This window comes from Hemicordylus capensis, chromosome 4, assembly GCF_027244095.1.
Source record: "Hemicordylus capensis ecotype Gifberg chromosome 4, rHemCap1.1.pri, whole genome shotgun sequence".
Taxonomy (NCBI): Eukaryota; Metazoa; Chordata; class Lepidosauria; order Squamata; family Cordylidae; genus Hemicordylus; species Hemicordylus capensis.
Genome location: NC_069660.1, coordinates 87,614,104 through 87,628,942, shown reverse-complemented (window position 1 = coordinate 87,628,942; position 14,839 = coordinate 87,614,104). Strand labels below are relative to the sequence as shown.

The 14,839-nt window shown below is 44.3% G+C and overlaps 1 protein-coding gene across 1 annotated transcript in view; it reads right to left on the bottom strand.

Annotated features, from left to right (window-relative positions):
• Window positions 1–14,839, bottom strand: part of LOC128323692 (fatty-acid amide hydrolase 1-like) — a 32,842-nt gene that overhangs the window by 12,678 nt on the left and 5,325 nt on the right. Inside the window, exons 2-6 of the mRNA XM_053247266.1 lie at window positions 12,961–13,074; window positions 4,839–4,982; window positions 2,491–2,624; window positions 1,858–2,064; window positions 980–1,020 (exon numbers count right to left, since the gene is read on the bottom strand). Of these exons, the coding sequence (XP_053103241.1) occupies window positions 980–1,020; window positions 1,858–2,064; window positions 2,491–2,624; window positions 4,839–4,982; window positions 12,961–13,074 (640 nt within the window). The remainder of the gene's footprint in view (window positions 1–979; window positions 1,021–1,857; window positions 2,065–2,490; window positions 2,625–4,838; window positions 4,983–12,960; window positions 13,075–14,839) is intronic.

Here is a 14,839-nt window from a genome sequence, read left to right as displayed (position 1 = left end):
AATCAGAACAGTGCTATTTTTACCCAATCAAGTAAACCTCAGTCTAGGAAGAGCTAACTCATTGAGGCTGTTCTCACAAGTATCCGAGCCTGGACTTGGCTGCCCGTGAGAACCATCAGAATCCGCATGGATCCCAGTAGTGCTGTGGTGCTAAACCCAGCACCGAAGTCTGGCTGTTAGCTGAGGTTAAGGGTGCTAATGCACCATTAAACCGGCTCCTGGTATCATGTGTCAGCATGAGCTACTTGCAGCTTATGCTGGCACAGAGACAGGCACCTAGAGTGCCCGTCCCCTGGAGGAATCTCCCAGTGCACTGCGCTTGGTGTGCAGTGCATTGTGGGATTCTCGGAGGCAAGGAATCCATTTACCTGCATTGCCGGGAACAGCTTAGATAGTCATTTGTGCTGGTCATGTGGAGGTATGGCTTGTGTACCACAGGGGCTTGGAGCGGTTGTCTGGGGGAAGGTAGGTTGAACCCTTCGACCACATGGCCATGTGAATAGCCCCATTATGTTCTTTCTACCTAAAGCCATTTTGATTTATAAATAAATATCCAAGTTTTTTTTTTAATGAAGTGAGATATCTGAAAACCCTTAGCCATGTCACAAAAGGAAGCGTGGAAGAAGCTGATGAGCTGTTGCCTTACTCCAAGAAGGCGAAACATTAAACTCTAGGTTCACAGTTTTCTTTTTGAAGTTTCCCCCCAGAATTTCCACATTCCCTAGTTTCAGTTTTAAAAGCTGTTCTAGCCCTCATGACTGCAGAGCTAGACTAAAACATGACAGAAAAATATCCAAAGAAGAGGACCAAATGTGTTATATAGTAACATTTTTAGAGCTCATTTTGAAGTGTGATAAGGGTTTTTGTTTGCCTGTTTTTGTGCATAGCTGAGATGGCCAGTTACAACTGGAGAATGCCACGCTGCCGTGTATTCACCAGCCTGGCACTCTACTTTGTACAAGCAAATGGTATCACCTACCTGATTTCTGCCCACGAATGCTGGGTATAATTCCTTTTTTGCTGTGAAAAAAAATGTAGAAAAAGAAAGGGGTGGGGAGACACCTTAGGAGAAGTAGCAGGGTTTCCCGATCTCAACGCCAATGCTTTTCTACTGCTCTAACTTGGAATGTTGGCTAATTCCACACCAATACCCTTTAGTACTACCAAGGTAGTGCTTTTCTGCAATTAGCGGAAAGTGAGTTAAAATAGTGGTTCTACACAACATTTATTATAGTGCCATATTAATTAGAAATGCCCTTCCATATGGCCAAGGTCCTTCTATATTGTCTGCCCGCATAAATAAGTGCCATTCTTTTTGCACTGGAAAGCAGTACATTCATAATGAATACCACCAAAATCATACTATTTCACTATTAAAAAACAAACACACACACACACACTACACGAGGCCTACAAGGGCTAGTATCAAAGCAGCCCTAACTTTAGGTCCTATCATAGATGCTGCTTCAATCACCTTTCAAGTTCCTATCCACTGAGAACATACAAGTCAGTCTGACTAACAATAGTCAGGAGTCTAGTTTTCCCATTGCATTTAAAATAATGGAGGATTTATTTCAGAGTTTCTTCTGCTTGTGCAACAGCGTGCACATAGAGGGACTGGGAGAGCTGTGCACAGGCCCCAATCACGTCCCCATAGTCCCTTTTAAAACATGTGCTTCATTAGTTAAGATGTCAGGAACTAATTTTTGCTACTTGCTCCTCCATTCTTGCCTTCACACTTACTATGGGGCCAGACTCTGTGAAGACCCACATGCTAGTACCATGTTTCAACAGGCATTTTGTCTGTATGTCTTATGCTAAGCATTTTCTTTTAAAGATCTGAACACTGTACAATACCTAATTCTGTTGCCTGTCGTTTTGAGCCCACAAATTCCACAGAAAGCAGCCGGGATGCGAACGCTCCCCCCTACATCTGTGCCAATGCCCAGGATGGATCCTCCACTTTTAATAAGGGCACCTTCCCCTCCCGAGGAACCACCTGGGGTTTTGGTATGATCCAGAGGGTGCACAGTCTGTCCAAAGATCAGGTTGCTGCAGTCATAGCTGAAACGAGAGAGAATATATCCACCAATCAGGGCAACACTTTTTTTGTTTTGTTTTACAAGTAGGAAGCACATTTGCTTTGCCCAATGGTTATCATGTTGGCCAATATGGTTTTCACACACAACAAAAGATGAGCCCTTGAAGTCCTGTTTAGGCCAGCCAGTGACCTAAAACAGGACTTTGTGTTGTGTGTGACATTTTACTTCTTTGGGGTTTCATTTTCATAGGGACAATAGAGTGTTATCCTGTTTATCTAGAAACAAGTGCTTTCAGGCAGCACACAATTATCCCATATAAATGTTCATGTTTATCAATAGAGATGCTAAATCAGACCAGTCTTGTGATGTCTGAAAACAGCTGATGAGTTGCTGGATGCATGTATCAGGGTCCACACATACAACCAAACAGAAAAATTACAGGATTTACTTCAGCAAAGACTGAGGAACGTTTGTTTTCACAAATGGAACTGCTCCTTGCTGTTTCAGCACCTGGACTACAACAGCATCTGCTGCCGCCGGCTTGCAGAGACGCTTCACCAGGCCCAGAGTAGAGTCGCGGCCCTGAAAAGAGGAGCACAAAGACAAGAGATTCCGCATCCCCACAAAGCCTTGAAATATTAAGCAGTGATGGGAGCTACATTGATAGTGACAAAAGCAGTGCTTTTTGATTGTATTTATCTGTATTATTGTACACTGCTTTATGTATCCTTTGGGTAGAAAAACAGTATAAAAAATGTAATAAATAATACTGATAATGAAGCTGCTATTAATATTCTTGAAAAACACAGAATCTTATGCATCAAAAATTCAAGATGAACACCTACCGGAACTGGCATGGCCATATGTAAACTGATGACAAACAGGTCAATTACATGATCACTTTTGTTACAGCTGAACTGGGCAGCCCAAGATCTCCCAGCGCCTAAAACAGGGTGCCAAATCTGCCTCCCTCATCCACTCTCCTGTCCTTTTACTCTGTAGCAAGGTATTTCATGTCCAACAACCAGGCAAAGAGCTGTTTCTCCTCCACTGCCCTCACTGAATTTGAAATGAGGAGAGGGAGGGAATGAAACAGGAGGTGTAGAAAAGAGGAATGTACTGGCTTAGAGCATCTTCTCTCTTCTTAGTTCACAGCACCACTGGCACCATTAGTGGTCTGCTGCGGGCAAGAAAACAGTATGCCTATATTCTCTGCCATACACAGCTCACTTCAGGTCTCTTCATGGACAGATCAGCCCTCATGCTGAAGCCGCTGTGAAGCAGACCTTCCCCCCCACCCCCACAAAGAATTCGAGTAACATAAGAGTGCTGCTGAATCAGACCAAAGGCCTTGAACAGCATCCTGTTTCCCAGAGTAGCCCAATCAGCGTTGGGTTTCAGAAAGTCCACAAGTAGGGCTTGAAGACAATAATCTTCTCCAGCTGTTGCTCCCCAATCAGCAACATACTGCCTCTAAACACGGAGGTTTAGAGCCATCATGATTAGTAGCCACTGATTTGGCAACTGAACTTCTGAATACTTGGATGTGAGAGAAGATCATGCCTCACCACATGCTAAGAGTATTCTATGGTCGAGAGCATCAAGGAACAGTAAATTACAATCGACACTTGTGACCTAGCACTACTACTATCAATATTTATATACTGCTCTTTAACAAAAGCTCTCAAAGCAGTTTACATAGAAAAATAAATATTGAATAAGATGGATCCCTGTCTTCAAAGAGCTCACAATCTTAAAAAACGACAGACACTAGGAACAAACACTGGAGAGATGCTGTTCTGGGGTTGGATAAGGACAGTTGCTCTTCCCTTGCTAAATATAAGAGAATCACCACTTTAAAAAGGAGTCTTATACAATCTACCTTTAAAGGGTTCTTCAGCATGTGAAAGGTCAGTCATGAAAATATGCACAAGACCAATCGGAGTTCTGAATTATACCCTGTTTTATGGGGGCATGATACACAAGACCAATCAGCACACCAAACTGTGGAAGCTCCAGCATGTAAACATAAAAATGTCATGTAAATTAACAAACTGGAGCACCAGAACGGTCACGGTAAAAGCCTTGCAGAATATAAGAAGGAGAGCACTTCTCTCTCACCTTTGGGAAAAAAAAAAAAAAAAGAGGCCTCTAAAGGCAATAAAGCTAGATCTGCCATTCTGCTTGATAGACCACACCCTAAGGTATGGAATCTGAACCACATATTCACTATTATTTATTTGATTTCCATACTGCCCTTCCAAAAATGGCCCAGGGCAGTGTACATTAAAATAAAACTAAAATCAATTAACTGTTAAAATCGAAAACTGTAAAAACAACATAAAACCATCATTAAAACATTTAAAACAGTTTTTAAAGCCCTGGAAGGCCAGGCCAAACAGATAGGTCTTAAGGGCTCTCCTGAAGGCCAGTAATGAAATCAGAAATTGTTCTGAAAATTAAGGTATGGCTTAATTTAATTCTGTATCTTATGCCTTGAACTTTCTTAATACAGTATCCAGAACAAGCGATGAGAAAAAAAACATTACTGAAACTTACATAATGCAAGCTCTCCACTCGGATGTTATTCCCAGGTTTTGGACATTATTAACTATTTATTTACCACTTATAGGGATATAAAGCAGTGGACGAGAGAAAACAGGCCTCTGCCAAATTGGCTCAGTAATACAGGTATTAGTCTTATCTCATGAAGTGCAAGCATGCAAACCATTAAGAAAGCTTCATACCCAATTACAAGTGCCCAGAATTCCAGCCCATGGCTGACGCCAGTGGTACCTTGCAGTCAATGGAGTCCTTTATACTGATGGGAACACCATAGAGCAAACCCTTCTTCCCCTGAGTTTTCACGTGCAGGAGTTGGGCTTCACTATCTTCCAAATAATCAGTGATGCAGTTGACATCTCTAGTCACTTGCAAGGCCTGTGAAAAGTCAGAAAAGGCAGTCAGTTAAATCCAGAGACAAACCTCCTCCCTGAAGTGAGCTGGCAAGTGCCTTTGTCTGAGCAGAACCCAAGACACTCTCTCTCTCTCTCTCTTCTGGGCAATTTATTCATCTATAGACTAAAGTCTGTGGATGATCAGGGTAACACAAGATTAGCAACTATAGCTAGGCATTTTAACTCATGCATACAGCATTCACAGTGGAGAAGAGTATACATATTATTTTCTGCTTACTTTAGTCTCTCTCCTAGAGTTATGGAACTTGAATTTGTATCCCAAGTGCCTGTTATTTAGGGGAAAGATTAATCAAAACATGAATGGTTTTACTTAACTGACTGAGGCTACAGTCTTGAGTTTTTAAACCATTAGGTTTAGGATTACAAACTAACAGTAGCCAGTGATGGCTCTTTGGAAAACACTCTGGAGTTTAGAGAAGTTAGAGACCCTAACATGTGAATGATTAGAATTCACATGTGAGTTTTTGGTGCCCATAGCACCAAGTCTCCTTGGCACATGGTAGCATAGTTCACTGTAGATGTCTCAAATAATTTATTTTCCGGTATCTTTCACCTTGGATCACCTGTTCTGTCAGAAAGAGGGCATTGCAAACCACAAATTCTTGCATAGTCTCCCCAGCAAAAATTGGCAGAACACCCACAGGACTTTTTCAGATAACAAGTATTTTTTAAAAAATAAACATTGGTAGACTTACTGTGAAGGGTTCTTTTCTGGTATGGGGAGGGCATCCATCATGTGATGGGTATTATGTTACGTTCTGCATGCTTCGAGACAGGACCAATAGAATTTAAGCACGCCGTGTACCTTCTTGGCAACTCCCTCTCCAGCCCCAGTTCTGTTCTGTTCTGTTGAGTGAAGCCGGACCAGCGCCCAGAAAAAAATTGCTCAGTTCTAAATGTTAAGGTGATAGTTGCCGGGGGGAAACGCTCAGCTCTGAATGTTAAAGCAATACTTTTCAGGACAAGACTCATAGAACAAGAAATATCGTACATAGTGTAATGCATATACTGTACCAAGTGTAATACACAATACACAGGGGAAGAAAAAGATAAAAGTAAAGCAAAAACTATGTTCCCTGGGAGTTGCCCCGCCACCCACGATATCCTTTCAAAAATCCACGGGAGGGTCGGATGCCCTCCCCATACCAGAAAAAGAACCCTTCACAGTAAGTCTACCAATGTTTGTTTTTCCAAGGTATGGGGAGGGCATCCGTCACGTGACGGGACGTACCCAAGCTTAGAGATGGGAGAGTAGCGGATGTTTACACCACCTTTTGCAATACCATCTTCCTACCGCTGCCTGCGCATCATAGAAGGACGGTATCTTGTAGTGTTTGATAAAAGGCGAAATTGATGACCATGTCACCGCCTTACAAATTTCCTCTAAAGTAGCCCTCGCTGAAAAAGCTGCTGAAGCCGACGCACTCCTGGTGGAGTGTGCCGTGATATCCTTAGGGGCTGGTAAATCAATAGCTTTGTATGCCAAGACAATAGTCACCCTAATCCAGCGTGCCAATGTCCCACTTGAAACCTTAGCTCCCAGGGACGAAGATAGAAAAGAAAAAGAGAATCTGATTTTCTGAAGTCCTTTGTTCATTTCCGATAGATTCTCAGTGCCCTCCTAACATCCAGGCAGTGCCAAGCCCTCTCTTTCGGGTGCTTGGGAGAAGGACAAAACGATGGCAGTACAAGGACCTGGCTCCTATGGAAAATAGAATTACTTTTAGGGACAAAGGTGGGGTCCAATTTTAACACCACTGCATCTTCTTGAAAAACACAGAGCTCATCCCTCACCGACAAGGCTGCCAGTTCTGAAGTTCGTCTAGCAGACGTGATTGTGACTAAGAACAACACTCTGAACAATAACAATTTTATAGAAACTGACTGTAGGGGTTCAAAAGGCCCTTTGGTAAGAGAGTTCAGAACTTTATTAAGATCCCAAGTGGGAAACCTGTGAATTGGAGGTGGAGCCAAGTTGGTCACCCCTCTAAGAAAATGTTGAATATGGGGGTGAGGTTAGTAGAACCCTGAATCCCTAAATCCAAAACCAACGCCAAAGCCGAAGTATGTCGGCGTAGTGTAGAAGGGCATAAGCCCTTTTCCACCCCTGCCAGAAGAAAGGCCAGGATCTCCAGAATACCAGCTGACAGAGGTGCTACACTGTTCTGTTTCCCCCAGGCACAAAACGGCTTCCATGTAACCTGATAAATTCATTTGGTAGATTCCCGCCTAGCCGCCAAGATGGTATTTTGGACTGGCGGGAATAACCTCTATTCTCTAGCGCCTTCCGCTTAAGCTCCACTTGTGAAGATGGAGTCACGCTGGATCTGGATGGTACATGGACCCTGAACTAGGAGATCATCCAGTAGGGGGAGGGGCCACGGTGGTCGAACCGACAGGGCTATCAGATCCAAAAACCACGGTCTCCGAGGCCAGTAAGGAGCCACAAGGATTACTTCAGCAGCCTCGTACACCAACCTGTGTATCACCGTCCCCATAATTACTGTCGGGGGGAACGCAAAGAGAAGACCTGCGGGCCAAGGAGACACCAGAGCGTCTATCTGCTCTGCATTGTGGCACTGATGTCTGGAATAAAATCTGGGCACCTGATTGTTCTGTTGTGATGCAAAAAGGTCTACCAGGGAAGACCCCATTTTCTCACAATCAGTTGGAAAACGTCCAGATGTAACGACCATTCTGCTGGACCCAACCACTGGCAACTCAACCAGTCCGCCTGGATATTCGCTGCTCCGGAAAGATGTTCTGCCGCAATGGACTTTAGATGTGATTCCGCCCACTGGAACAGCCGCTCCAATTCCTTCATCAGAGCCCAGGACCTCGTGCCACCCTGATGGTTCAAATGCGCTTTTGCAGTAGCATTGTCTGTCTGGACAAGTACATACGCTCCTTCCACCAGCTTTTGAAAACAAATGAGGGACAAGTGGACTGCCTTGAGTTCTAACCAGTTGATATTGAACCAGAGGTCTCTCTGGTTCCATATCCCTTGGGCATGGTGAGAAAGACAATGCGCTCCCCACCCTGAAAGGCTTGCGTCTGTGGTTAAAATGATCTTTTGATGTACCTCCAAAGGAAGCCCTTCCCCCATTGCCGGCGACAGCCACTAATGGAGAGAGGACTTGACCTTTAGAGGTAATTTGACCAATCTGTGCTTCCTTTCCATGATTGCTTGTTGATGAGGAAGCAAAAACCACTGAAGAGATCTGGAGTGCCACCTGGCCCATGGGGTGCACTCCAGGCAGGCTACCATGAGACCTAAAATCTGAGCCAGGGACATCACCGTCCCCTTCCTCCTGGACAGCCATGGTCTTATGGCTCTTGCGATCTTCACCTGACGTTCTTGAGGCAGGGATTCAGTGCCCATCTGCGTGTCGAATAACACTCTGAGATGTTGTAGAAGCCGAGCCGGAAGTAAGTGACTCTTGGTTTGTTTTATGACAGACTCGTGGCTTTCCATGATGTGAACCATGCGCCTCACATGCTTGATTGCTTCCCTGTGATTGCACAATCGCACAAGCACGTCGTCCAAATACGGACAGGCATGTATGCCCTCCTGACAGATGTGGGCAATCACCGCCACCATAAGTTTGGTGAAAACTCGAGGGGCTGACGTCAAGCCAAATGGCAGGGCTCTGTACTGGTAACATTTCTGGTTGTAAGTGAACCGTAGATACTGACGAGAAGCTGGATGAATCGGAACGTGAAGATAAGCCTCTGATAAGTCTATGGAGGCCAACCAATTTCCCTGATAGATAGCTGACTTGATGGTTCTGAGAGATTCCATTCGAAACGTGCGTTTTTTCACAAACTGATTCAGCAGCTTCAAGTCCAGTACTGCTCGCCAGGTATCGTCCTTCTTTGGGACCAAAAACAGTAAGGAGAATACGCCAGCACATATATCCGTCAGTGGTACAGGATTTATTGCCTTGATATCCATAAGATGTTGGACAGCTTGGTCCATCAGGATCCGCTTTGATGGGATTTGGGTACTGGGGTTTCGAAAAAGAAATCTGGTGGTTGAGACATCAAATCTATTTTGTACCCTTGTGATACTGTTTGTAACACCCATTGGTCTGAGGAGCTTTCCCCCCATACATGAGCGAACTCCTGTAGTCTGCCCCCCACCGGAATAGAGTCACTGCTTATGGTTCTGCCCGTCCAGTGGGCCACTGAAGGATCCTGGTCTATTCTTGGAACTTCCCCTGTTCTTGTTTCCCCATGACTGACGCCAAGGCTGTCGGAACGAAGATCCACGTTGGTCTCTATCCCGGAACCCATCTCTGTAGCCGACATTGGTGAATCGGTTAAAACCTCGGAACGAAAGGAACCTTGGTTAAAGCTGTTCCCTCGAAAGGGCCATCACGGTTCCCCTCGACCCCTTGGCATGGTTTTCTTTTTTATCACGGGTATCCACCAGAATTTGTTCCAGTGATTCCCCAAAAAGCTCCCCCCCCCCGCTGAACTGAGTTGCCGCCAGAGCCGACTTCGATTTAGAGTCCACCCTCCAATGTTTAAGCCACAGTCCCCTGCGTACTGCCACCCCAGCTGCCATGGACCTGGATGCGTACTGTATACAGTCAACACTAGAATCTGCCATTAGAGCACATGCCCTTGCAATTTTGTTCAAACCTTGGCGAAGCTTGACATTTTCCGGTGGTACCAACTTAGCCAATTCCTTGGTCCATAATACGGACATTCTGGCGAAAATTGAATTGGTCGTAGCTGCTCTAATCACAGTAGTGGAGGCCTCATGTTCCTTTCTTAACAGATGGTCAGCCTTTTTCTCCTCCGGTGCCTTTAGAAACTCATCACCTTCCTTGCTCAGCAGGGCACCAGTGACCAATTGTGCAACGGGCGCATCCACAACAGGTACAGCTAGGAGAGACATAATATCAGGTGGAAGTGAATAAAGTTTTTTGGGAAATGATAAGGCAGGCTTGGTTGCTACCGGTACCCCCCATTAAGCAAACATAACCTCTTTAAATAAGGACAGAAAGGGTACTGTGGTTGCTGAGGTTGGGGTAGATGGGAATATATACTGATCCAAACAAGACACCTGAGTAGTATCAACAGTAGGTGTCACATCCTTAATGGCTCTCTTAACTTTAGTCAATAGGAGCTCAAATTCTGCAGCTGGAAACAACCTGATTGTACTGGGTTTCTCAGGAAAATCTTGTTCATCTGATAGCTCGCCCTCCTCCTTTTTGTCATCTGATGAGGCAGAATCAGAAGGATGGCTATGCCTAATGCCGGAAGGTAAAGGGCCTATTACTGGAGCAGTCACAGGAGCTATCGGTAGAGGATGTGTATCCCCCAAGGGGTTATTGCTATTAATGGCCATAGCTGTAGTCGGGGCCCCTTGTATGACACCCCTTGAGTGTGCTAGTGCCTGTGCTGCTTCCTCAGAAAAGAAAAAATCCATAGCCTCCCTCCTATGATGTCGTCTTTTGGAAGGTCTTTGGAACATAGTCCTTTCTCCCACAGGGATGGCCCTTCTAGCTGGGCGAGAATCGGTGGATGATGAGAAAGAAGGGCACCTGTGTCTGCGTGGGTTTGGTAATACAGAAATGACTAGGTCAACAGCCATGCCAGCAGTAGTGGGTACAGTGTTCACCCCAGATGACATAGTGGGAACAGTATTCACCCTAGATGCTGTAGGGTGACCAAACAGGCTCAAGCATTGCTTCTTAACAAAGTCACCCAACCAGCGTAATTCATTAGGTGACATATGCTCATCATTAGGCCCCATAATCACATCCCCGCTGTGAACGTTACCCCCGGTATGATCACGAATAAGAGATTCTGTGTTACCGCCAACATTTAATGGTCCTTGCGTCGTCACCTGCTGCACCGATTGCAAAATAGCAGCTTGTTCTGCTGCATTAGAGTTATCCGTAGCTACAATAGAGATCATGCTAGGACTCAAAATGGCAGCCGCCATTTTGGTGGGAACAACTGTTGCTTCCAGGGCCGGTTGCTGTGCTCTAACCGCCTGCATTTGCAGACGTTCACTGAGAGGAGCAGCCTTTGAAGCACGTTTTCTCTTCCCCCCCCTTCCCCATTCAAGAGCTTTGTTTTCTTTGCAGCTTTGAGAACAGCCAGCGCTGCCGTCACGGCTTTCAAAATAGCCAGAGGTGATAAGGCAGCCGGGGGTAGCACTTGGCCTGATGAAACAGCCCTATTCAGAGGACCCGTTTGCAACAGGGAGCCGCTTCCTTCTGCCGCAGGAGTTTGCAGCGATTCTGAGAGAGGTCCCTCCTAAAGGGAGCCTCTAAGCATGTCGCCTGTGTGAGCCAATTCCATCATTGGAGCGGGGCGGTACTGACGAGCCCACAGAAAGGAGCAGAACACAGGGGGAGGGAAGAGTGGGAGGGAGAAGAGGAATTGGAAAATGGGGCTTGAGAACCGGGCGCAAAAAAACCGGGACGATCGGTGACTCTCTTCCCCCCCTCGCACACAGTAGAAAGAAGGATCAAGAATCGAGCTGAGTGGAATGATAGAACAGCACTGTCTGCGAAGCGAGACAGGACAGAACCGGGGCTGGAGAGGGAGTTGCCAAGAAGGTGTCTCGAAGCATGCAGAACGTAACATAATACCCGTCACATGATGGATGCCCTCCCCATACCTTGGAAAACACTTTATTATTAGATGTCCAGTCCTTTCCAATGCATGTTTATTCACAATTCTATGACTGACTTCAATGGGCCTCACTCCCAAATGTATATGAGACAGTAGTCTTAAAATAATGCTAGCAGGGATCCAATGTTAGCAGCCCAATATGCTCTCAAACACTGATGAACTAAAAGAAACAAATCTTCTGTTTGGCAGAGGAGAAGAGGATAGTTTTGTTGCTGTTATTAAGGATTTTATGAACACACACAGAGACACACACCATTTTAAACAGGTATGTAATTTATCCATCTGGATGGATATTGTAAGGAATACTTGGATCTATAGAAAAATACAATCAGAAAAATTCAATTTATAAAGTGCCAAAAGGCCGAGGGGACAGAAGCTGCTGATACAAAGCTAAAAAACCAAACTTCTGCTTCCTTGCATTCCTGCACAGGCAAATCCTGTGTGATTTCTGAGCTGAGAGAAGCAAATAATATAGCTTCTCCTTTCCCAGTCCTTAGACTAATAGTGTTATGGTGGCATAGATTTTCTTGGACTATAGCTTATATGACAAAAAATCCGGTAGTCTTTAAGATGCCATGAGACTCCTCTGTTGGTGTTAAGTCCAGCTTTACTTTTAAGGAATGTTTCATAAACTGAAAAAGAAGCATTCAGGTAAGGATTTTATGGTGCAGTGGCATTAAGGCCAGAATGCATCATGCACCAAACGATGGTTCAAGAGGCCACTGCTGACATTTCCATTTTGCACATAGAAATTTCTGCTCATAGTAGCCGTATCTCATCCATTCTAAAGGACTTAAAAGAAGGACAGCCACCTGATGGTCTTATAAGGAAAACACACAATATCCTACCCAAAATGAAGTTAGGCCCATATGATATGGATCAGGTGCTTGTTTTTCGTAGAAGTTTGGCAAAAATTTAGGAAACATGGACTTTCAAGCAATACAGTGAGGGGGATCACGGCAAGGCATACATACATCCTGTGGGGCCTCTCCCTTCACCAGGTGCTGACACACATGAGATAGTGGTTAGAAAATGGTACATTTATTGCAAGAAAGGTAGGACAGGAAGATTCACAAAGCATGAACACCTTCAGGAAACTTCTGTTGAATAAAGATTTGCAAGCTCTAAATAAACCAGGATTAAGGACTGAAGGTTAAACCTTGGATTACTTTTGGATCTCTATTTGAGAGCACGGTTACTGAGTCAAGGTTTCTTCAGACCATTATTCTTCATTCCCACCCCTCATTTCAACTCAGTTTAGCTGGTAAAGAAATCACTCTCACCTTGTCCATGTAGGTATATAAGGCACTCTCAGGAGAGACTGAGCCATCCCTGAGGTTCCCACAGAGTTCTGGCAGGGTCAAAGACAAAATGGGTGCTGGCTGGTGACCTGGATTCTGAAAGAAATGTCAAACAACTATAAATAATTAAATAATTAAATTAAATTAAATTAAATTAAATACACAGACATTATAGTTTACATTACCTGCTTCAGCTATCTACCCACACAAAAGCAAGTGCTTGTTTTCAACACAGCAGAAACAGGGGGACCCTGCTCAAAACTAATACCACCACACAATAGACAGGGCATTTGAGTTGGAAGATCCTAGATCAAATTCTTGCTTGGCCATGAACTCAATGAATGGTGTCTGGTAGCTCTCAGACTCAGTTCCTCTTTGGTACTTTGCAAAGGTTGCTGGGAAGCAGAACAAGACTGTAAAATACTCTGCACAATAAGTTGTAATAATCTGTCTCGGTACCATCCTTGGACTTTCCAAGGTGCACATTCCACTCTGCCATTATAAGTTTTAGTTTACTTTTTGCATCTTACTAACTTTCTGAAGCCATCCTAATAAGTGCTGGTTTATTCCATGTTTATGGCTGCAGAGCCAACATCTCTAGTGATTTCGTCACCACCTGATGAAGAATTCAGCCCAGTATCTTGCCTGTAGGCAAGGATGTAGTTATAATTGAGTGGATGGGCTCAAAGAACCCAGACACCCCAGCTCCATCTCTCCCCATTTTCTTCATTATCTCCCTCACTCCAAAGGGCCACTGAGGAGAGGGGCAAACACGAGACCCCTCTTCCCTAGCTACATCACTGCCTCTAGGTTTCATATGAACTTACCCACTTGATCTATCCAAGATAAGGATTTGTTCACCCAGCAAAGTTTGTAAACTCTGCCACTTAATCCAGGTTATTAGCATTATTTAAAAGTTTAAGCAACACAACTTGAGGATTGGTTCCATCCTTCCCAAGGAGGAAAAACAATCTGCTAAAAACATCAATATCCTCCAATCTGCTGTGAAGAATATAAAAAAAATCACCGTATTCAAGAGCACTGCAATTCAGAAGCTGAGATACCTTACAAAGCACTGCTTTCACCATTACAATGCAAGATGATACAGGCTTTAATTTAGGTGTGGCTACAGTTGCAACACCATCTTAAGTGGCGCAATGGGTAATTGCTTGACAAGAAGACAGGCAATTGCTTGACAAACAAGTAATTGCTTGACAATTGCTTAACAAGCAGAAGGTTGCGGGTTTGAATCCCCGTGAGTACTACATAGGGCAGCGGTGATATAGGAAGATGCTGAAAGGCTACATCTCATACTACGTGGGAGGAGGCAATGGTAAACCCCTCCTGTATTCTACCAAAGGAAACCACAGGGCTCTATGGGCGCCTGGAGTCAAAATCGACTTGATGGCACACTTTACCTTTACAGTTGCAACAGAAGTCTCACCATTTCAAATGTTTCTGTTACATAGGTACTGCTCAGTAGTGTAACTTGTGATGAAACAGACCTTTAAGTACACCCTAAATGCAATAATCTAATCACTTGAACAGCACAAAATGTGTGTCATATTTAGCAGAGCTTGTACAAAAGCACCAAACTAATTTTTATTCCAAAGAAGTATTTGGGAATATTCAGTTTCTCCTGCTCAAACTTTTTTTGGCTCTACTGCCCAGCACATTTTACACTAAATTAATTCAAGCTCTTATTCATGCCTTAGGCACAGTAGCCCCATCAGAATTCTAGCTATAATCATACTTGAGAGGCTGAACTACAAGACCTTCATAAGGCTAATTTTGTGGTTCCATAAATATCTGCTGTTTTTCAAACAACCTTTCATTTGCTCCAAAGACATTTCTGTGTAGA